Source organism: Equus asinus, chromosome 6 (genome assembly GCF_041296235.1).
Source record: "Equus asinus isolate D_3611 breed Donkey chromosome 6, EquAss-T2T_v2, whole genome shotgun sequence".
NCBI lineage: Eukaryota > Metazoa > Chordata > Mammalia > Perissodactyla > Equidae > Equus > Equus asinus.
In genome coordinates, this window is record NC_091795.1 from 16748690 (window position 1) to 16771034 (window position 22345).

The 22345-nt window shown below is 50.7% G+C and overlaps 1 protein-coding gene across 2 annotated transcripts in view; it reads right to left on the reverse strand.

Moving 5' to 3' along the window:
- Window positions 1-1713: 1713 nt before the first annotated feature.
- The window catches only part of CNNM4 (cyclin and CBS domain divalent metal cation transport mediator 4), a 34892-nt gene continuing 14260 nt past the window's right edge, over window positions 1714-22345 (reverse strand). The window contains exons 2-9 of one of the 2 annotated variants that reach the window (XM_070511667.1): window positions 12070-12213; window positions 11569-11703; window positions 10391-10560; window positions 10019-10115; window positions 8432-8494; window positions 4664-4845; window positions 3425-4350; window positions 1717-2911 (exon numbers count right to left, since the gene is read on the reverse strand). In XM_070511667.1, the coding sequence (XP_070367768.1) occupies window positions 4153-4350; window positions 4664-4845; window positions 8432-8494; window positions 10019-10115; window positions 10391-10560; window positions 11569-11703; window positions 12070-12213 (989 nt within the window). In that variant the 3' untranslated portion in view covers window positions 1717-2911; window positions 3425-4152. Of the gene's footprint in view, window positions 2912-3424; window positions 4351-4663; window positions 4846-8431; window positions 8495-10018; window positions 10116-10390; window positions 10561-11568; window positions 11704-12069; window positions 12214-22345 lie in introns of both variants that reach the window. The other variant, XM_070511668.1, reaches the window with a different exon arrangement.

Sequence of the window (22345 nt, forward strand, 5' to 3'; positions counted from 1 at the left end):
AGGTTACTTTTTCCTTGGTCTCAGGCTCCCTTGGAAAACAAGCTATATCTCATTTTTAGGGGAAAACCTTTGAGGAGAACACACTTGGAAAACACAAATGATCGTTAAACTGTCAATACTCAAAGACAAAGCATCCAGTACAAGGCAGACAAAGCTGCACAGTGACTTTCTGTTAACAATGGAGGCCATGACAGTACTTGACCAGCTTTCTTCCTTGGCTCTGTGCCATTCTTTGCCCCATCCCCTGGTTAGTCACAGCATCAATGGACACACTTGGCACTTGACCTTCAGGTCCCTCATTGACCCTCCCTGGGCCATTTTCAATAGTGGTCATTTGGTTCAAGACATTTCCACATTTTAGCTAAATATTCTTGTGCTTTAAACCCGTAACTACTATGTGTGACTTTACTGGCTCATTCCTGCTTATCAAGTCTGCAAGCGTCACTTCCTCCAGCTGGTCTTCCTCAACCATCTTTACTAGGTTGGGTCAAGGTTATGGGAGCTATGTGCTCCTCCCCAATAGTGTCTGGTACTTACCTTATTCTAATTCTTATTCATTCATCCATTCATTCAATTGAGTGCCTGCCATGTACCCGGTACTGTTCTAGCAGCGGGACTACGCGGGAATAAGAAAGTCCCTGCTCTCCTGAAGCTTAGGTTCTAATGTGGAGACAATAGAAAATACATAAATCTGTTTTAATATCTGGCAATAAATGCTATGGAGAAAAACAAGGCATGATAAGGGGACAGACAGAGGGACTGTGACCACCCTGTTTCAGATGGGGTGACTGGAGAAGGCTTCTCCAAGGAGGCAACATTTGAACAGAGGCTTAGATGAAGTGAAGGGGTGAGCCTCACCAAGACGAGAGGAGTGTTCCAGGTGGAGGAGACAGCGTATCACAAGGTCCCTGTGTGACTGTCTCCCTCAGGGGGTCTTCCTCACTGGACTCACTGAGGGGTTGGTGCACCTGGCATGTAGCAGGGGAGCTGACTCTTGCCCACCTGTACACAGCTTCTGCGTTTGTTATTCCTTTTATCTGGAATGTCCTCTCCTTTCTGCCTATGCAACTGCCTCCCTTTTTTTCAGCATTACCCCCAGTTGTCTGCTCCATTAAGCCTTGTTTGCCTGAGCCCCTGGGCCCCTGGCCACAGCACACTCGATTGCACACTACAGCCACGGCCCCTGCGGGGACCACAGGAGTCTGCAGGGCTGAAACCGCGGGAGTGGACGCAGTGAGGTCACTCTCGGGCGGCTCTTCAGGGGATGAGCGCTCCAACTTTGAGACCAGAACCAGCCCATGAGTATGGACAAAAGGCAACTGCATGTGATAAAACGATGTGATCGTACTTTCGGATTCAGCTCCTTTCTCCTCCAGTCCCCAGGGGACAGAGAGGGGCGATTTGTCCATGCCAACTGCCCCCTCCAGCTCCTGCAGACATAAGACCCTGTGGCGTCCACTTTACAGGATTCCTAATTGTGGCAGTGGAGCTTATCTGCCCTGTATGTCTAACAGCAGCTGGCACGCTCTAGCTCCTGTGACAACAGCCTTGATTATACATGTTTTGTAAATAACATTTCTGCTTCCTTTTTACTGCTAAACAGCCCTAGAATACTTGCCTCTTGCCCTGTCTGGGGGACTGCCAACCACAGCTACTTCTGTCTCTATGGCAGGCAGCAAATATTGACAGAGCTCAAACAGTCAACAGCAGATTCACCAAGATTTCATATCTCATTTTTTATTACCAATCAAAAATAAATTCCATATATTGTTTAGCAAATATTATCATTGTTTTGTGACAAAAGACACAAGAGTCATAACAACAAAACTCCCCGAGAGTCAAACTCATAACAATGCCAAAATAAATCACAAAAATATACAAATTAAAATCTTATGCAAAATAAATATGAGTTATTTGCTACGGTGGCTGTGACCTGCCTACCCATTTGGAGGCCATTTGCGAAGGTCTCCCTTCACAGGAAGACGCGCAGGGGGCCAGCTTCAGGGTATGGCTCAGCCCAGGAACCAGAGGTTGGAATAGGAAATGAAAAATTGCACTGGGAGGAAGAAGTCATCGAACCAGTAATATTTGGAAATAATTATGACCCTCTGCAAGAAGTGATTATAAAAGGGGGAGGGGAGGAGGGACCATCCGTCGATAGTAACCATGTGTGCAAAGAGGTAGCTGTGGAAGTGTGTGTACCTGCTCCCTTTACTTCACACACACTCTCGTGGTTCAGGCCAAGGCAGTCTGCTCCACCTGGCACTCAGGTCTCTCAGGAACACAGCTTTGCAAGCTCTGTGGGCTCAGAAAAGAAGGCAAGCTGCTCCTGTAGAAAACTAAGGGGTTTCCGCCAACAGGGAACAAAGGTCTGGTGTCTTTTTTCCTTATGGCTGAGAACCCACGGTGTTGCCACATTCTCTCCAGACTTTTAGGAATAAATTCAGTGACTGAGGAAGACTTTAAACTGGCTGGGGGCAGGCATACTTGGTGCAAGGCATTTCCTGGACCCAAGAGTTAGAACTCTCTGGGCACCTGAAGAGCGAGCACTTGGGATGACAAAACGCACTGGTTGAGGAGTGAATCAATGACACTCAGGCGGAAGGCCTGCAGTCTCCCTTGCCTGATCTTGGGCCCCAGCAACTGTTCCACCCAACAAAAGGGCCAACATGGACCTTGGTCCCGCAGCCTCCCCAGTAGTGGGAAGCCTGGAGCTCTGCAGCAGGGGCTGGTTCAGCCCCAGGGAAAGGATTTCAGCGCTGAGGCAGGATCTCACGTGGGTGGCGCTCTTAGGGTCCAGTACCACTAGCTTCAGCAAAGGCCAGGATGACATCTTGCACTAGGATTACAGACACGGGGGAAAGAGGCTGCCAGCTCTTGCCTTCTCGGGGGGAACCTCCTTTCCTGCGTTCTGTAAGTGTGTGAACAAGGTCGGGTAAGCCTTAGCCACAGAGGAAAGGGCATGAAGAATCTGCTTAGGTTGGCTTCCTACATGTCCTCTTGTCCTCAATCCCCAAGAGGCATTAGGGTTTGGGATCAGAAGTGGGGAGTCTGGAAAGAAGTGCTTCCTGGGTCAGTGACTGAGACTTGACTTTCATTGTGGGGCAGGAGGGGGATGGTACTAACTGCCAACAACGCGGATGCCCATGACCAGCATCCCTCCTGGAACCGAAAGGAGTATCCTAGACAATTCACCTCTAACGTAGATGCTCTCCCCACCTAGGGGGAAACCTTTGGTAAAAGTGAGGGCAGGGCCTGGGGAGCAGGGGTAAGCAATCTTAAAGGTGTGAGGCCCTGCCTAACACTTTGAGTCAGCCCCAATACAAGGGGAGAGTTGTCCAAAGTGGCAGATACGACGCAAACTAATGGGGCGGGGGGGGGGGGGCGGCGGGCAGTAAGAGTCCTCAGCCTAGCCCCAACTCACCAGGAGAGCCCATCGGCAGAGTTCTAGGAAATTCCTGGATCCAGCGATTGATAGGAGTAGGTGTGCTCCTCTCTGCAGCTGGGAGTATCATGTCCCTGATCACAACTACCCAGAATCCCTTGGCCTCAGCGACGTCAGACAGCCTCAATGCACGTGTCCAGGCAGTTGTTCTCAGCACGAGTTGGTTCTTCGCTTCCTGGGAAGAACTGTCTTCCTCCCAAGAGAAAACCTTTCTCCAGTGGGTCTCTGGGATCCCATCTCTGGAGGAGGAGCAGGAGGAAGAGTGGGCTCCCTGAGTCAGGGATACAAGCCAGAAGGTCATGGCTGGGAGCAGATTATGGCTATGGCTTCCTGGGGTGAGAAACCCTACCCCTTTTAAAGTTTTTGTGGAAAAAAAATTTAAATAAAGTTCCTTAACCCTGTCTTCCCTTCCCCAAATGATATTTAAAAAGAGGAGCAATGAGCTTAGTTCAGAAATTCTCTCAGTAAAAAACAGCCTTGCTCACAGTAGCTGGCCCCCTGCCCTACCAGTCCAGGGCCGGGCAGCTGCCACCTGAGAGCTGTTCAGAGGTCCTGTCTGAGGCCGGGTCCCCCACAGGCGGGAGGCCATCTGGCTGCTCAGTTAGACAGGCTATCTGCACCCCTTCTGGCCTAAGAGGCTCCCTATCTTCACGTGGGCCCACTGGGGAGGCCCCCGCAGGGCTGGCGGGGGACCCCGGGCCCTCCTGTCAGATGGCGCTCTCGTGCGAGGCTTTGTGCAGCAAGGAGTTACGATCGTTGAGAAGAGTAGTGGTCTCATCCACCACAGGCAGCTCAGGCTTCTCTGCCAAGTTCTCCGTGCAGATGGTGCACCCATCCATGGGAAACTGAGGGCAGTTCTCCATCCGTGAAGCCAGCAGCCCATTCTGGTACTGTTGCCGGGTGATCTGCAGGGGGAAGGGATGTGGTTCACAGAGAGTAGGGGCTGGGAGGCAAACCCCACCAAAGACCAGGGGAAACAGGGCCCGCCGGGACTGAGGCTGCACGTCCAGAAGAGAGGACATGACCAGGTGGTATCCAGAAGCCTGGAGAAAGAGTGAAGAGCAAGAGTAAGAAGGACACGCATCTTAGGTCTGGGCCCTCTGTGCTGTATGTGGTGGATCAAAGAAAGAAGTTGCTGACTCCTGCAGCAGAATGATCCAAATGCCCAAGATGAGGAAGACGGCACTGCCCAGACAGAGGGCTGTGGGAAGCACTCACCTTAATGTACTGGAGGTCCATGAGCGCCCGGACACTGAAATCAGAGATGTACTGGCCCAGGATGGAGCTGCCAAACTGGTTGCTGCTGCCTGCCAGGGGAGCCGTGCCCGACACATCCGCGCGGTCGGGATAACTGAGGGAGGCTGAGCGACTAAGGGTGGTGGAGTGGTTTGGGGAGCGGTCTGGGGGGAGAGAGAGAGGCTGTCAGGCCAGGAGCCGCCCTGGTGCCCTTGTCCCATGGATGCCCAGGGAGTGGTGCCCCCACCAGGAACGGGAACAGTTCTCAAGGACAAACAGAAGCTCTAACTGCAAAAGGTCTGACCTCATCAAAGCAAACGAGTTAGTGTATTCAGGAGTGTTGTGCAATAAGTATTAAAAAGTCTACTGAAACAACACAGAAAACAAAAAACCAAAGACACAGAGGTTTATGGCTACAAAACCCCTCATTTCCCTGACAGCTGACCAGTCAAGGGCAAGGATCACCCTAGCACGGCAGACAAGCTGCTATCCTTGTCTCAGTGACAGCTTATGCCAAGAGACATAAACTGCATACTTTTAAATTATATTTAAAGGAAGAATATAGACCTTGCACTCTCTCACAATGCATACACACACCACCTCAACATGACACCTTGTTTACATCTTAAAACGCTCCTAAGAGGTCAAAGGCGTGTTCTGCCCATGACCTGTTCCTTGTGGAACAGTCCCCCCCTCATGTGTCTCATGAGCCCCCGGCCCATCTGGCAGGGGGAGAGGGGGCAGCAGGTTCCTCCCCTAGGACTCTAGAGCCCCCAGAGCTCCAGGCTGCCCACTGCAGCATATTCTCAGGCCTGGTCCAAGTCCCCCTCCCATGAGGCAAAGCTGAGGTGGTGGTGGTGGCAGCGCCTCTTCCCGCCACTAGGGGCAGCACAGGCCTCCATTCAGTTGATCATAACCAGGAAAGGGGAATGACTCAACCTCAGAGGAGGAAGGAACCAGCTCCTTATTTTGAAAAAGGAACCGCACATATTATTGTACATCGTTAGCTCTTATTTTTGAGAACACTTAGAAAACAATGAAATGCACAAAGAAGTTAATTGTGAAGGCATGCTAGCTGGTTTTAAACAAACAGGAAGTGGACTAAGCTGATTTGCTTAAACTATAAGTTACTAACTACTAAGTTAGCTATTCTAACAAATAGCCCAGTGAAGAGAGCAAACAGTGAATCCTTGGGGCCAGCCCCGTGGCCGAGTGGTTAAGTTCACGTGCTCCGCTTCGGCGGCCCAGGGTTTCACCGGTTCCAATCCTGGGCAGATACAGGGCACCACTCATCAGGCCATGCTGAGGTGGCATCCCACACAGCACAACCAGAAGGGCCTACAACTAGAATATACAGCTATGCAGTGGGGGGCTTTGGGAAGAAAAAAAAAAAGACGACTGGCAACAGTTGTTAGCTCAGGTGCCAATCCTTGAAAATAAGAAAAAAAGAACAAAACAAAAAACAGTGAATCCAGGTGACTGAATGACCAGTACAGCTTTAACTACGGGAGACTGGGGGGAGTAATACTCTCTCTCTGAGCTTCATTGATAAAACTAGGAGTATACAGTCTGGATATTCTATGACTGGGTATTAGAGGATCATGTGCACGTAACACTTATTCTAACTTAACACTTCTGACTAAGTTCCAAAAGAAAACAGAAATACTAGGGCTTTACTTAATACTTCACATCAATTATTTGGATGATGGAATGCTTTTAATTAATGCTTCTTAACACTCCAGAAACAGGAAGTGAATTTAAAACCAATATAAATTAGTGACATGACCTATTAAAAATAGAGGTCCTAGAAAGAAATACACCAGGGGCCAGCCCCACGGCTGAGCAGTTAAGTTCGCACGCTCTGCTTCTGTGGCCCAGGGTTTCACCAGTTCAGATCCTGGGCACAGACCTAGCACCGCTCATCAAGCCATGCTGAGGCGGCGTCCCACATAGCAGAAGTAGAAGGACCTGCAACTAGAATATACAACTACGTACTGGGGGGCTTTGGGGAGAAGGAAAAAAAAAAAAGAAATACACCAAACTATGCAGTGTTTGTTTCTGAATAATGAAATTATGATGCTTCTTAATTTTCTTCTATTTTTTAGAGTAGACTTTTTTTCTATTTTCCCAATTTGCTAAATAAACTATGTTACTTTTATGATTAAAACAAAACAATAAGTATGACAAAAAAATTGGAGTTTTTGACTTGGTAATTCTATTTCTGAAAGAATATTCTATGGACAAAATCTTAAACACAGATAAAGTTTTTTCATAAAGAGGTTTCCATCATGGTGTTATTTAGAATACAGATGCGTGAACATGCGTAAGGGAGGGAGTAACAAATGAAGGCACACCTGCTTGGTGGAACACAGCGTGGCTCTAACTAGACAGCTTATGGGAAAGCGCCTCTGTTCCCACATTAGGGAAAAATATCAGGATTTAAACCATGTATGCATCAACTTGGCCATACATGAAACAAGAGCAAGTACAAAAGAGCGGAGAGGGAGGCGGAGGTCTTGGCCAATGAAAGCCAACATGGACCACTCTGTTCTCACCAGCCAGCCCCCTGCTCAAAGGCCATTAACAGCTCCTACTTCCTATCACAGACAAAAGCTGTTGTGTTTGAAAGGGACAAGTGACTTCTAAGTCATCTTTTTATATTTTTTTTAAGAGGATCAATTGAAAAGTGTGCTTTGGTACAGTTAAGAAGGAAAACATACCCAGCTGCACGAAACAATCGAGGGAGGTGATAGGTTTTTAGGACTGTCTGGGCCTCAGGAGCCTTTTTAAGTTATGCACTGAGCCTGGAGCTCAAAGACAGTGGTAATGAAGGCTCTTAAGGCTAGAAATCTGATGACAAGACCAGCACTCTCCACTACTCTCTGCTGCCTGGGTATCTGTGGGATGGGAACCCCTCGAACTGAATGAATCTGGCCAACACAGCTCCCACCAATCCTGGGACAGGGCTCAGGCGTGTGACATACCAAAGGCCAGAAACAGCATATGGCATTTGGCCTTTTCTAAATATTCTCTGATTGTAATGGCACATTTTAGTCGTAATAGAGAAAAAACAGAAATAGTAATTGAGCTCTAACTAAACATTTTATATCAATTCTCTCACAGCTCCCAACAATGCTAAGACGTGAGCACATGCATTGTTCCCATTCACATGAGGAAACCAAGACTTGGAGAGCATCTGTCAGCTCCCCAGAATCATTTAGCGAGTAACTGTGGGGACAGCATTCCAAAAGGGCACTTCTAACTGCCCAGCTGCTGCTTCCCCTTGGCAGGCAGACACCAGCAGCAACAGAAGGAAAAGCAAAGCCTGTGAAGAAAAGTGGGGAGTGTTTTAGAGAAAGCTGATGAGATGACAAGTCCTCCTGCTGAGGTTTCTGCGTGGCCCTGATCGGGGTGCTCAACAGCTGGTCTGCTTAGCCTGGCGGAAGCCACCCTCTGTCCCCGGCATATCATTAGCTTGTGTGTGTGTGCACACGTGTGTGTAGGTGTGTGTGTCTCAAGGACTGACAGACCTTTGGGGAAGCCTTCCAGGACCAAGGCAAGGCCACCCAAGACTGGACCCTAGGCCAAGCAGAGCCGGTGCAAATCAGGCTGGCCCACAAGTGGGAACAGGTGAGATGCCCCCAGGCATATGGGGAGCCCCAGTGCCTGCTGGGAGAGGTTAATGCAGCTGTGGTGTGCGGGCTCAGGCAACAGGTGGCAGTGCAAACTTCTCCAGCCGTGCCATGTTACCTGAGAGCCAGGAGAGCAGGGAGTTCCGCTTGCCAGGCGGACACCCGACCTGGGTGGAAGGCACTGGAGCAAAAGAGGAAAAGGTCAGTGATGGTGGGGTCAGAAGGCAGGACATGGAGCCACAGGAACAGGGTGGAGAAGCAGACCTGCTGGGGGCCAGGCTCCCTCAGGCAGAGAAGAGAGGGTGCTCAGGGCCAACCAACAAGCCCTGCTCAGAGAAGGGCAGGAACGGACCCAGAGCTCACACGGTGATTCTGGAGCTCCCCAGAAGTCATGTCCCCTCCCTTTCAGCCACTACAAGCGGGAACTAAGGGCCATCAAGTCAAGGGACACAGCCCAGGATTCTGAGCCAGGCCTCTGAGGCATCACTGCAGAGGAAGGCGGCCTGGGGGAAGTGTCCCAGGACTGTGTGCCTTTCTGAACATGATTTCCCCAAGCTGTGCCCAAGGCGTGCTCTCGGGAGGGGCAGAGAAGTCCTCTCCAGGCCTGAATTATCCAGACAGGGTCAGCCTGCTCCCAAACCCGGCTCTGGAGCCTTGTCTCCCCATGCCCTCCCCGAGGAACCTGCAAAGTCCTGGCTCATGCTGGTGGAGGGGCAGAGAGGACCTGCCAGTGGATGAGCTGAGCGGCGTCAATACGCATAGATGCCCTGGCCCCCACCACGGGGTCCTCTTTGTCAAAGGACAGCAGCCGTCACAGCATAGCAGCTGCCTGGAGCTGCAGCAACCCCCACTGTGTGGTCCACCCCCAGCACCAAAGAGAACTTTCACTCTCTAGCCCATGGCAACCTGGGCCCCTCTCAAGGCTTGAAGGGATCACACAACTAACAGGGAGCCACTCAGGACTGGAGAAGCAGAGGGCACTGGGGTGACCAAAGTGGCCCTTCCCTGGACTTCCCATAACCTCTGTGGGAGGGTGTCCAGTCCCCTCTTTGCCCCCAAGTCCCTTTATTCCATCAGAACCAACCTTTAACCAAAAGGCAGTAGGTAAGTCCCCTGAAAAGCCAAGCCCATCTGCAACCTGCCCAGCAAACAGCCCTGGCCTGGCTCCCACCCATGGGCACTGTGGAGCCCCCACTCCCATGCCGCAATTCCCCTGTCCCAGGCCTCATGAGCAGGGCCCGCAGCCTCCCTCCACCTGCCTCCCGCTCTCAGCTCTCTTCCCACTGTCACGGCCAATGAGGCACCGTGGCCCACTTGCCTGCTGGCCCATTCCGCTGTTGTATTTGCCTCTACTTAAAACCCATTCACAGCTTCCTGCTCCCTCTCACAACCCAACACCCAACCCTCTGGGGCTCCCTGACACGCCCTTACTCCCCATGGTCTTCCTCCCCATCTCAGGACATACCCTCGGCTCCCTCCAGGCCTTTGCTCAGAAACCCCTTCCCATCACTTCCCCTCCACCCTCTGCATCGTGTCCAAGGGGGCAAGTCACTGCTCTTCCAGGCCACCTCCTCAAGGCACTTGCAGCTCTGGCCCTCACTGGCCTCCCTCTCCCCTGAGCCGCCTAGGTTATGAGCCGTCTAGACTGCCCTAGGTTCTAGGGTGCCAGTCAACGTCTCTCCCCCAGTGTGGCCCAGCGACTCACCAGAAGCGGACGAGGACAAGGCCATGGTCCCATAGTAGGAGAAGGCACCCGTCTCAAACTTCATGTTCTCCTTCCCAGCCTCCACCTCCACCTTCCCCTGAAAGAACGCAGGGTCAGGGTTACAAAGAGTGAGGGGAACACACAACTGGGGGAAAAAAAGGACAAGGCAAGAGGGAGAAGTGAGGAGCGAGTGGGACCGTGGGCCACATGAGGGACAGCTGACTCCAGAGGCCTGAAGAGCTCTGGCGCACTGCCCTGGGGGCCTCCCAGGAAGAGGATGGGCAACAGGGAGCAGAGGCTCAAGGGCAGGCTCTCAGTAGGCGAGGAGGGGAGAGTGGGCACAGGAGGAAGGGTGGGGCGCAGGCTGCTCACCTGCAGGATGAGGATGAAGTAGTCGGCTGGCTTATTTCGGGTGTATAGGTAATGGCGGACGTAATACTTGTTGTGATCGTCAAACTTGAGTTCCTGAATGACGTCTGGGTACTTGAGCAGCCGAAGCAGGATTTTCTCTGATATCAGAGACGGGCTAAACTGTGGAACCTCTGGAGGAGGAGAGAGGAGGGCTTCACATGGGGCCCGGGCCAGGCGGCGCCTGGAAGACGGCCACCGCTGCCGGAGACGGCTCCCTCACTGGCCAGGCCTTCTCTTCGGTTCCGAACCTCCCTGGACGGTTCCAAACCTCCTTGCCTCTGGGCTGGTTAGACTCTAATCTGTCCGCCCACCTGGGCTTGAACGGTGGCTCCTGCGCTAAGAGTACATGACCTTGGGCAAATTCCTTAACCTGTGCCCCAGTCTCCTCATCTGTAAAATGGGGTTAACAACTTCACAGGGTGTTGTGAGGTTAAACGGGAGAACACAGGCACAGCTCTTAGACACGGTCTTGGCAAACAGAAAGTGCCTGATGAATGTAATTACCATTACTACCATTATCAACATCGATATCCTGGCAGGAAAAATAAAGGAGAAGGAATGAGCACACCTTTAGCTAGTGAGGGCTGGGAAGGAAGTCAGATTGGGTGGGAGGGGACGGAGTGGGCAGGCGTTTTTCTAATCAATCACCCAGATCCCCAAGGGAGCTTTGAATGAGGAGTGAGAGAGATGTCACTGATCTAGAGGTGAAGTCTGTGGGACCTGGCATATGCAGGCAGGGGGAGGGGAGAGACAGAGTGGACCCAGGCTCCTTGGAGTTGGTGGGACCCGCAAGGGTTGTTGTCTGCACCTGGGCGGCCCCCAGCAGGTGGAAGGGCCTTCTCCCTCCTACTCCACAGGCCTTGTGGGTCCGGAAAGGCCGGTGCCCACTCAGGAATTCTCAGTGGTTATTTTCAAAACTAACACAGATGTTTCCTAGAAGTTTGCAATGGCAACCCATTAACAGGGAAAGCAAATCGCAGGGGCCCCCCCAGGGATGGAGGTAAGCCGCCTTGCTCTGAAGCTTCCAGAGGCAGCCATGTTTCCCTCACACCTTTCACCTGCCCAGCCTTTGTCCCCGAGGTCCAGAACTTCTCCCTCGGTATTTCAGCAACGCCTGAAGGCCCTCATCTTGCTCTTACCAGTGGCAAGGAAGCGATGAGCAGCCAGAAGGAGCTGAGGTGAAATCTTCACCTTGAGCTCGTTGTCAGCATCCTTGAAGGCTGAGAAGTCGCGTTTGTTCTTCTCAGACACCCGTTTTCGGCTTCGGTTGTCGGCTGTAAGAAAAACAATCTGGAACTGAGAACTCTGTTCCCCAAGGACTCAGGAACAGACTGGAACCCGCCAGCTCCCAGCTCTGTGGTTCCTTCTTCCAGGCAGAAGCAGCAGTGTCCGGTCAGGGCCGGGTCCCCAGGCTGACACTGAGGCCCCAAGGCCGGGAGGAAGAGACAGGGCCTCCTCTTCACTGCTCCAAGCGCTGTGCTCCCTGCTTGCCCTGGCCAGCGCGAGGCATGGAGTTCCTGGGTCTCAGAGTGCCAGGCCTCCCACATCCCTGCACTGTGGACTTTCTACTCAGGGACACCACCAGATGTCAGGTCTGAGCAAGAAACGGGGTCTGGGCCTGTGGAGAGAGTGGAACTCACTGTACATGTCTGACTCGTCCAGAATCTCTGACTTGATGATCTCCTCAATGACGTCCTCCAGGGTGACGAGGCCCAGCACCTCGTAGAAGGGGTCACCTTCGCCCTCATTGTTCACCTTCTGCACGATGGCCAGGTGGGACTTCCCTGGGGGCACAATGCAATGAGTCAGACCAAAGCAAAGGGACCGGTCATGAGTTCCTCCACCAAAATATTAATGCATTTCGGGCCATGAGTCATTGGGGTGGGGTCATGGGTGGTTTTTCCCTTTTCTGTATTTCCTGAAGTTTCTACTGCAAACAGATATTGCTTTTATGAAAAGGAAAACCAAAAGTATTTTTAGTTTAAAGCCATTTCACTATGGACTATTTGTTTAAAGAGAATGAAAATGGTAAGGTCCTGCCCGGTGCCATATATCAGGGGCTCTTGGAACTCGTGGCAGGGGAAAGACCCACACTGACACCTCATGGACAGAGGAGCCATCAGTCAGAGACAAGTGTGCCAGCAGGACATGGGGCTCCCCAGAGGACCCACACAAAACACCCCCCATGGGGACCCACCCCTCAAGGGCCATTCACACTCCTTGTCCAGCTTTCCTTGGCAAACCTCCCCTGCAGGCACCGAGGGGCTGTGATACTGCCCGAGGCAAAGGCTCTCGTTCTCAAAGCCATTAACAAACTGGCCCAGGCTATAATTAGGGCAGGCAGGTACTATAATTAGAGAGGGGCCACCCCTCAACCTAAAGCAAGAGAGAGTTAGGAGGCAGAGGGCGAGGAGGAAGGACCCTCCACAGAAGCCTTGTGGGGTGGCAGGGCTGCCCAGGCCCTCCTTCGGGGCTCCTGCCCTGCTCTCATGCCACTTGCCCCAGTGCGTGACAACAGGGAGACAGCCAAGAAAGGCTTGTCCTACGCTCTAGGTCAGAGGGAACTGTGTGCCCCACAGGCGGGGACACAGATTTGGAGCAGCCTCAGAGAAAAGCCCCGGGAGAGCTGTGAAGGTCCAGTTGGGGTCTCCCGCACAGCTCCACCTCCACAAGCCAACGTGAGTGCTCCCTCTAAGGACTCCTCCGTGGAGGGTGTTCTGCAGGTCTCCACGGCCACAGGAAATCCCCCAACCCCGGGATGTGCTCTTCAGAACCCTGAGGGGCCTCCTATGGAGAACAGAGAGATGCCAGTTCTCATGACCAGCACCTTAAAAAATAAAGTAAGTAAAAAATATTAGAGTTCACCACATGTGATGAGGGGGGAGTACTGTTTTGTGAAACTTTTTCACACACGTGCCAGTCACTACGATACACTTATTTTCAGCTACGAGTTTTGGTCAGAAAACTTTCAGCACCTTGCTAGACGGAACCATGGCTAGACTCAATTAAGAAATTCCCAGTGTCTTCTAGAGATGAACCAACAAGAGCGAGAATCTGCCAAGGTCCTGCAGCAGGCAGCAGCCAGTCAGGGCCAGCACCCCGCGGTCAGCCCAGGGCCTCTTTGCCTGCTGGAGGCTGCCCACCCAGGAGTGCCCTTCTAAGACAGAAACGATGCTCCCAGGAGCCTGGGCAGCCAGCTAAACTATGTCATCAGACAGGAACCAGAATTGAAGCAACCTAGCTCTTAGCACCTTGCAGACCGGCACGTTCTAAGAAGCCCGGTACTGCTGCCCGGGGTTGGGGGGACAAACAGGCCCTCACAGGTTCTGATCAGTGGGCAGGTAAATGCGTACATTTCAAGAGGCCAATGTGGCAGCACATTCTCAACAATAAGGGTCCCTAACCTTGGACTCAGAAGTCCCACTTGTAGGAATCTATCCTCAAAAGCAGGAAGGCAAAAAAGCAAAGGGGTTCCGTCAGAGCAGTCTTTTTAACAACCTCAAACCAGACTCAGCCTAAATCAAGAGCGACGGAGCAGGAGCGCTGAACTGGCGCCACTGCTGCCCCAGGGAGAAGGCACAGGGCTGGCGGACGAAATGTGGAATGAAGCCCAAGACCGGCTGTTGGTGGAAGAGCAAGCAACAGCACAGAACGCCCGGTGCAACCTGCCCGCACAGAAACGAGGGGGGCTTGAACTGCCCTGGAAATGTCTGGAAGAGGTCACAGTGGTCACCTTTGGGGGGTCTGGAGTTTGGGGAAGGGGCCCTATTATCCCCGACTCTCTACCCTTTTATATTGTTCTATTTGACAGCATGTTTTACTGCTATAATTGAGAAAGAATTAAGAGGAACAAACAAAATTAAGGGGAACAAACAAAGGGAAACTGGTGAGAGTCCGGGGTGAGCAAGGACCCTCTGTGCCTGAACTGACACAGACTGAGCCCCAGGGAAGTGCGTGCCTCTGAAGGTGGCTCAGCGAGCAGCACTTTGCCCACACCCAGAAGTCAGAGTCCTGCAGAGAAGAGACGAGGCTTCAGCAGTCTGAGAAGGTGTCCTCCCCACTGAGACCTCTCATCAACCCACGGCTCAGAACAATCCCTGAGGGGCCGGCCAAGTGGCACAGTGGTTAAGTTTGCATATTCTGCTTCCGTGGCCCGGGGTTCTCTGGTTCAGATCCTGGGTGCAGACCTACGCACTGCTTGTCAAGCCATGCTGTGGCAGGCATCCCATGTATAAAGTAGAGGAAGATGGGCACGGATGTTGGCTCAGGGCCAGTCTCCCTCAGCAAAAAGAGGAGGATTGGCAGCAGATGTTAGCTCAGGGCTAATCTTCCTCAAAAAAAAAAGAACAAATCCTGACCCTGACCAACAAGAGTCACGGGTGCGCGGGGCCTCACAGAGACAGGCTGGCGGCTTCTCTGAAGGACAGAAATATCCCTCCTGCAGATGAAATGAGCCGATTCCTTGAGCCCAATCTTGGGGCCACACTCAGCCATCCCGCGTTCTCTCCAGGCTCCTTAGTCCCCAGAATCCACTGGTGTGTGTGGGTGCCCTGTAGGGGCTGCACCTTTGAGACACCAGCCCCTTGTAGGTGTACAGACCTGGGCCCCAGCGACGGTCACCCCTGCTCTGCATGCCAAGTGCTTGGTGCACTGGCGCTGATTCTGGAGGCCAGTTAGGGCCTCACAAAAAGGTGCTAGACCGCGGGCCAGTCAGTCATCCCCTACTGGCCCCACCATGGGATCCTGGGCTGTGTCTGCCTTTTTCTAATTTGTCTGCCCAGAGGGGACATTTTTTTGTCTTAGCAGAATCTTCCCCTCCCCTAGCCAGAGAACTTCTGTTGCCAAGGCGACCTCCAATGGTGGAGTCTCATGCTCAGGCTGCAGCCTTTGACTAGGGGTCACTCTCTCCCCTCTCCTGGAAATCCTTCCTCCCCTTGGCTTCCAGGACACCGCTCTCCTGGTGTTTCTCTGAGCTCAGGGGCTGCTCCTTCTTCCTAGCCTCTTAATACTGGAGGGTCCCAGGGCTCAGTCCTTGCCTTGTGACTTTAAATACAAACTATATGTCAGGGCATCTCAAACAAATATTTGCAGCCCAGCCCTCTCCTGAGCCCTCCAGACTCATATATCCAACTGCTGGCTGACAGCTAGCTCCTCGTGGACATCTACCGCCCTGAACTTAACACCGCCAAAACCGAGCTCCTACCCTTCCCCCAGCCTTCCCCAGCGCTGTCTATCCAGGTGATGGGGCCATGGGGGAGTAAACTTTGCCTCCTCTATTTCCAAACCCTTCTACATCCAACCCTTTCAGCAGATCCTGTCAGCTCTGCCTGCAACGGACACCCAGGACCCAACCTCTTCCGGCAGCCTCCACGGCGACTGTCCTGTTCTGGGCCATGTGCACCTTCTCACCCAGATGGCTGGAATAGCCTCTCACCATCTCGCTGCTTCATCTGGACCCCGAGCCTACTCTTAACGCAGCACAAGGGGGACCCTCTTGTGACAAACGAAGTCAGGTCACCTCACACCTCACCCAAATCCCTCCAGTGGCTCCTGACTTACTCCAAGTAAAAGCCACATTCCTCAGAGTGGCGGGGGTCCCAAAGCCCTTCATGCTGACCCCCTTGCCCCGGCTCCTACTCCTCTCTCTCTCTCATATGCTCCAGTCAGCCACACAGCCGCCTTGCTGCTCCTCAGACACCTGAGGCTGCTCCCTCTACCTGGGCTGATCCTCCCCCACATACCTGCACAGCTGGCCCCCACCTTTAGGTCTTTGTTCAGATGTCACCCTCTCCCTGAGGCGTACCCTGAGGGCCTCAGTGAAAACTAAGCCCCTCCTCCAGCACCCCAACCTCAGTCTTTAGTTTATCACCTAAAATAAACAATATAATATGCTTACTCATCATGTTTCTCGTTTATGGCCCGTCTTCTCCCACTAGACTGCGAGCTCCGTTACAGCAGAGCCTTTATTCAGTCTGTGTTCCCAAAACTCAGGTCAGTGAGGGGCACACGGTAAGTGTTCAATGAATATTTGTGGAATGACTGACTCAGTTCACATGGATGATCCTCGGGAGAAACGTAACCAAGAGGGGTGGGGGAAAGGGATGGAGACTAGGGAAAGAATTATTTTGAATTTTAGTAATTAAGAAGTTTCTGTAATTCAGAAATTACTGGTAAGAGATTTACCGTTTAAAATAAGAGCATCAACTTAGGACTTATATTTATGATTCTCATTATAGGAAATTTAAATCTAACATAGCACTTTATTTTAACGAGTTACCTCATTTTATTATTAGTGTCCATTTAACTGGATAATTGGATTTTAGGGGTGGTTGGGCTGAGAAATGAAACATAAAATTTAAATAATACATCTACCCCAAAAGCTGAGAATCCTACATTTTTCAAAGCAGCTCCCTTATTCAAAGAAAAAAGACTGAGGAAATATAGCAAAATGTTCACATTTGGCTGATCCACATGAAATTCAAATATTTTGACGAACAAAAATAACAATTTCATATGATTTAACCTAACGCTATAGGGGATTCAAGAGGGTTTGTTTTCTTTTTATACTTTTGTTTTCTTTCTTATAGTTTTATGAATAGAAACTCCAAAATTTCCATTATCAATAGTATTAATTTTATAATCAGAAAGAAACGCATACATTAAAGTAACTTCTAAAAAACTGGCACCTGCTGCCCCTGGAACTCGGGCTTCCTGAGACTTTCAACTCAAGCACTGCTAGAAAGGGGCAGCCTGGCTGTGGGAAAGGAGGCGCCTTGAAGCTGCCGCCTGAGGTCTCCTCTCGGCCACACCTGGCTGCAAGCTTGCCCACTCCGCCCGTCCTCGGCCTTTGTCCAGCCAGGTGGGCCAGTCTCCTCCCAGGTCAGAGAACTGCATGCGAGGCCTCTAGAAACCCCAGAGGACTCGACAGACGCAGACAGCAAGCCGGGGCCTCTCTCACTGCCCTCTTCCACCTGGAACAGGGGCCAAGGAGTGAAAGGACCCCGAACCTGCCTGAGTCCCTTGACAGTCCCCCCATCACCTCTTCCTCCTTCCCCTGGCTCAGCCCTGGGGGCCCCTCGGCACCTACTGCCCCCGCCCCCACCCGTTCTTCCCTTCCTCGCACTTGCTCGGCTGCCACGCCTACTTGTTCCTTGGCTGAATGGCATCCATCTCCCCAGGGATGGGGCTGCACCTCCGCCAGGCCTGCACCATGACCTCACTCCTCTCCACGCCGCCCTCTCCCCTCCCACCCACGCCCGGAGTGCAGCACACGCTCCAAACTCTTTGCTGGCTACACACTGGCCGGTCTCTAGGGCCCCAGCAAGCCCGCTCCTCCGCCTTCCGCAATGCCGATTTTAGCAAACTGCTGTGTCCTCCTCCCTCCATAAAAAACTTTATAATCTCTCAAAGACCATAAGAAAAACACACTAGTAGGTGCTGGGTTTCAAAGTCCACAGGGCCCTGAGAGAGCCCTACTCACCAGCTCCGGCTGCCTTTTCTCATGGGGAAGATCCAGGGGCCCCAGATCAGACATGGGAGTCCCACCACCCTCGAGGGTGTCCTCGGCATCTTCCTCGCTGACCTCCTGACATCCCAGGTTCCCAGGATTGGCCCTGAGCTCTCAGGCCCTCCTACGGGGAGAGGCGCTGGCCAAGCTGCTGGAAGACACAGCCATAGGCCACAGGTCTGCATGTGCAGACCACAAGGCACCCTGATTTCCTGGGACTCCCCCTTCCTTTCTTCCCTCCACCCAGGCCGTGGGCAGGATTAAGCTGCTATTAATAGTGCTGACCTCGACCAGCAGGAGGAGCAGGGCCCATCCCAGCAGCCAAGCAAGAAGATGGGCTGGAGTAGGAGAGGAACCAGAGGGGCAGGCAGCAGGAGCCAAACCCCTGGCACAACCTCCCACTGTCGGCGGCGCTCAGCTCCACGCGGGTGGCAGAGTTACACACAGAAAGAAGACTGTCAGGCATCCACAGCAGAGAGGGCCAGGGAGGAAGCTGGTCAAGCAAGAAGAAACTTGAAAGAACACTGAGGAGGTCCTTAATTCTAATATAAATTAGAATATATTATAAGACCAAAGGGACTAAAACAGTGCAGTCCTGGAGAGAACAATGGAATTTTTTCTTCAAGATTCGGCAGTACGTGTCAAAAGTAAAACGTGCAAGACTGCACTCAGCCATGTCTTCCACTTCCGGTAAAGACCTTAATACAAAGGAAATACCCAGGCCAGCGTGAAGGTGTGCCCAGGAGGGCACATCCAATGGGGTTTATGACACAGTATTGCAGCCACTAAAAAGCCTGATGCAGACATGGATTTATCTAGAGATGGCGGTTTACCGTTTGTACAGAGCAAAAAGGTACAAAACAGGACAGTAAAAGCACTACTAGTTTCTTTCACTTTTGCTTACTGCATTTTAAAATCAACATGTCTCACTTTTTTAATTTCACATTTATAATCAGAAAAGATAAGAATGACATCTCATTTTGAGAGGAAGAGAAAAGCAATATAGTTCCTTGCTGGCAAGAGAAGAAAACACACCAAAAATACTCATATTTTGGGTGGTGGGATAATTCTTAATCATTTCCCACTTTTCTAAGAGTTTCTGCAATAAATATATTACTTTTATTTTTACTTTTTAATTAAAAATACAACATACAGCCCTCTGCACCTTGTGCTTTGCACCCAGCGATGTCACTGAAGCAGAGCACCTTTCTCTTCCCCTGGAGGGGCCACTGCTGAACGCCAGGACGGACTGACCCTCTCCCTTCTGCTGATGAACACAAGACTGTCTCCAGTTTTTTCTACTGCAAACAACGCTGCAGTGAAAATCCCTGTAGAAAATCCCTGTGTGTCCATCATTTGACCCTCGTGAGATTACGATACATTTACAGCTGTGGGGTCACTAGGTCAAAGGGTTTGTGCATCGGCAAATGGGACAGAAACTTCCAAACTGCCTTCCCTTGTAGGGCTCCCTCCCAGTTTACACTCTCACCAGCAGAAATTATATTCAGTGGTTCCCGATCCCTTCCTCAATGCCTAGCATGAGGTTAAATATACAGCAGGTGCTCAGTAAGTAAGCTACCAGTGAAAATACTACATTATAGCTGGTCATGTTTTTAAAGGGAAAGAAATGAAAATGGAAGGCGAGGAGAGGAGAAAAACAGAGTAAAGCAGAAAAAAAGAGAGAAAGTGACAGAAGGACAGCTGCACAGAAGAGAGAAATGGAAATGCAGGCATTGTGGCCCACTTGCCAAAGTCCACAGGTGAAGGGATTTCTAGAGACTTGCCCAGCCATCCTGAGCAAGACAGCAACACAGCCAGACAGCGCATGCATGCCCGGAAGAGAGCCACAGCCCATCTGGGACCTGTTAGCAGGGTCTCCAGAGGGAGTACTCATCCCAGACTCCGTTTACGTTTATTTTTAATCCAAAATAAATAAGCAACTTCAGCGTTTGTTTATCCAGACTGACAGCAGGCTGGACCAGGTCTGTGTGCCGGCCGGTCACTGCAGGAAGGGGCTCCCGCACTGGCCCGCTGCAGACGGCGTCTGCTCAGTTACACGGGTTTGCAGATGATGTTGAGCACTTTTAACCAAATATACGCTCACGAAATGCACAGTCGCTTAACAAGGGCCCTGCAAGGAATTCGCAGAGTGAAGAGAACACGAATAAAGCAAGCAAGGCGCCCACACAGGCCAGAGGGATCCCTCACCGCCCCACCCCCCTCTGTCAATCAGCAGGGGCAAAAGTCACTAACAGTGGAGTCAGGGCTGGGTGGGTGGCCAAAATAACGCAAAATTGTTAAGAAAACTATTTGAAACAGACTTACAGCCACTGTTAGTAATAAGGAATCTCACCATAAGGGTATTTTGTGCCTTGACAAAGCACATAACGTATAAGCCAGAGACAATGTGAAATGGTAACCGTTAACAAGACATTTAAAACAATGGTTACTTCATCTTTACTTCTTTAAAAACTTTTTGTTTTATAATGGGCCCCGGGGGCTGCCCCACATGCATCTCCTTCTTACCGAAGCCTCTTCACAGGAGGAAACCGAGGCCCAGAGAAGTCCTGTCCAGGATGCACTGTGAGGGGGTGAGCAAGTGGGATTCAGAAATGGGACTTCTCCAATAGCCTTCTTCTTTTAACCCAAGCACCCCAGGGTGAAGCTGTTGACAGGAGACCCTACAACTCCTCTCTCACCCTGGGGACGGTCTTCATGCCTTTGATTTTTCACTTAGCCCGCAGTCTCTAATGTTTTAACCTTTTATTACGGAAAATATCAAGCATACAAAAGTACAGGAAATAATATAATTACACCCTCAGGGCCCTTCACCTAACAAACAATTAACTCCTCTGGCCAATCTTGTTTCCTCTTTCCTCCCACCCACTCCACTGGCTTATTATGAAGCAAATCCCAGATTTTATCTGTAAACATCTGTAAATTTTACAAGTATTTCAGTAAGTACTTCTAAAACGTATGGGCTCTTTTTTAAAAAAAAGCAAAACCACAATGGTATTACCACATCTAAACATATAATTCCTTGAGATCATCAACAGCATTCTAATTTCCCCAATTTTCTTACAATAAAAAAATTTTACATCTAATTTTTACATGATTTTTTTTCTGATATTGGTAACAAAAGTGGAAAGAAGGAAATTAAGATCACTTATAACCCTGCTTTCCAAAAATGACTACCATTAACTGAGCATTCTCTTTGGTTTTTTAGTATTAATATATACAGATCAAATATTACAATATGTATTTTCGCCACAAACTGGATCATCGTATATATAGTTTTGTATCCTGCTTTTTAAATACTTTACATTCTCTGTATTTTCCCATGTCATAAAAATATTTCAAAAATTGAATGGCCTCATAGTATTTCATGGTACATGTATGTACATAATCCCAATCCCCATTGGGCTCTTAAATTGTGCCTTTGCCCCATTTTTTTTTTTTGGCCATTATGAAGATCCTTGTAATAAATATATTTGGTTATATCTCCAAGTCCTTAAGATAGATTTCTAGAAGGAGAATCACTTGGTCGAAGGGAGGGTTTTTAAACCTTTCTTAAGTTATCCAAGGGGTGAGTTCAGACCTAATGCTGATGTCTTCATCGTCAGTGATGTGGAAAACTCTCCTGGAGGATACAGCCAGCGGCAGTTTAGAAGGCAGGGAGGAACTACAGAACTAGAGCTATGTTATGCAGCAGAAGAAAATAAAGTGGAGAGAAGATGCAGGCCCAGCTGACAAGGCCTCCGCAAGCATGGGAAGGGCAGAGGGGGGTGATCAGGAGGCACCTCGGGGGTTTCCAGCCATCTCGTCAGCACCACCAGCCTTCTTCTGACTTTGGACTCTTCCAGCAAACTGCTTCTCCCTTTAGGCTCAGTCCTCTCTTCTCAGGAGCCCCTCTGGCCTTTTCCCCTGTAATCCTGAGCCGTCTGGCCTCCGGCCCCCACCCCGCACCTAGAAGGAGCTCCTTCCTGGTTGTACCTCTCACTGATTGCCTACAGACTCACAGCTCACTTACTGCCCTGTGAGGCACTCATTCTATAGACCTGTTTGTGCAACCAGCTGATAACCTACAGACAATCTAAAAGTTGGACCATTACTAATGAGCCCACATGTCCTATGTTGGTCATGAAGATATAATCGGAAATTCTGTGAAATACTTTGCTGACATCAAGACACATTAAGACTGGAACTAGCCTTCTACTGAACTAACCTAGTAAATCTTATCTCTTTCACCAAAAAAAGAAAAAGCTTTTTTTTCTTGGTAAATTGATAACCATATATCATTTCCAAATGCTTACAAATTATTAAAATCATTCTAGGGGCCAGCCCAGTGGCATAGTGGTTGAGTTCATGTGCTCCAGTTTGGCAGCCCCAGGTTCACAGGCTCGGATCCC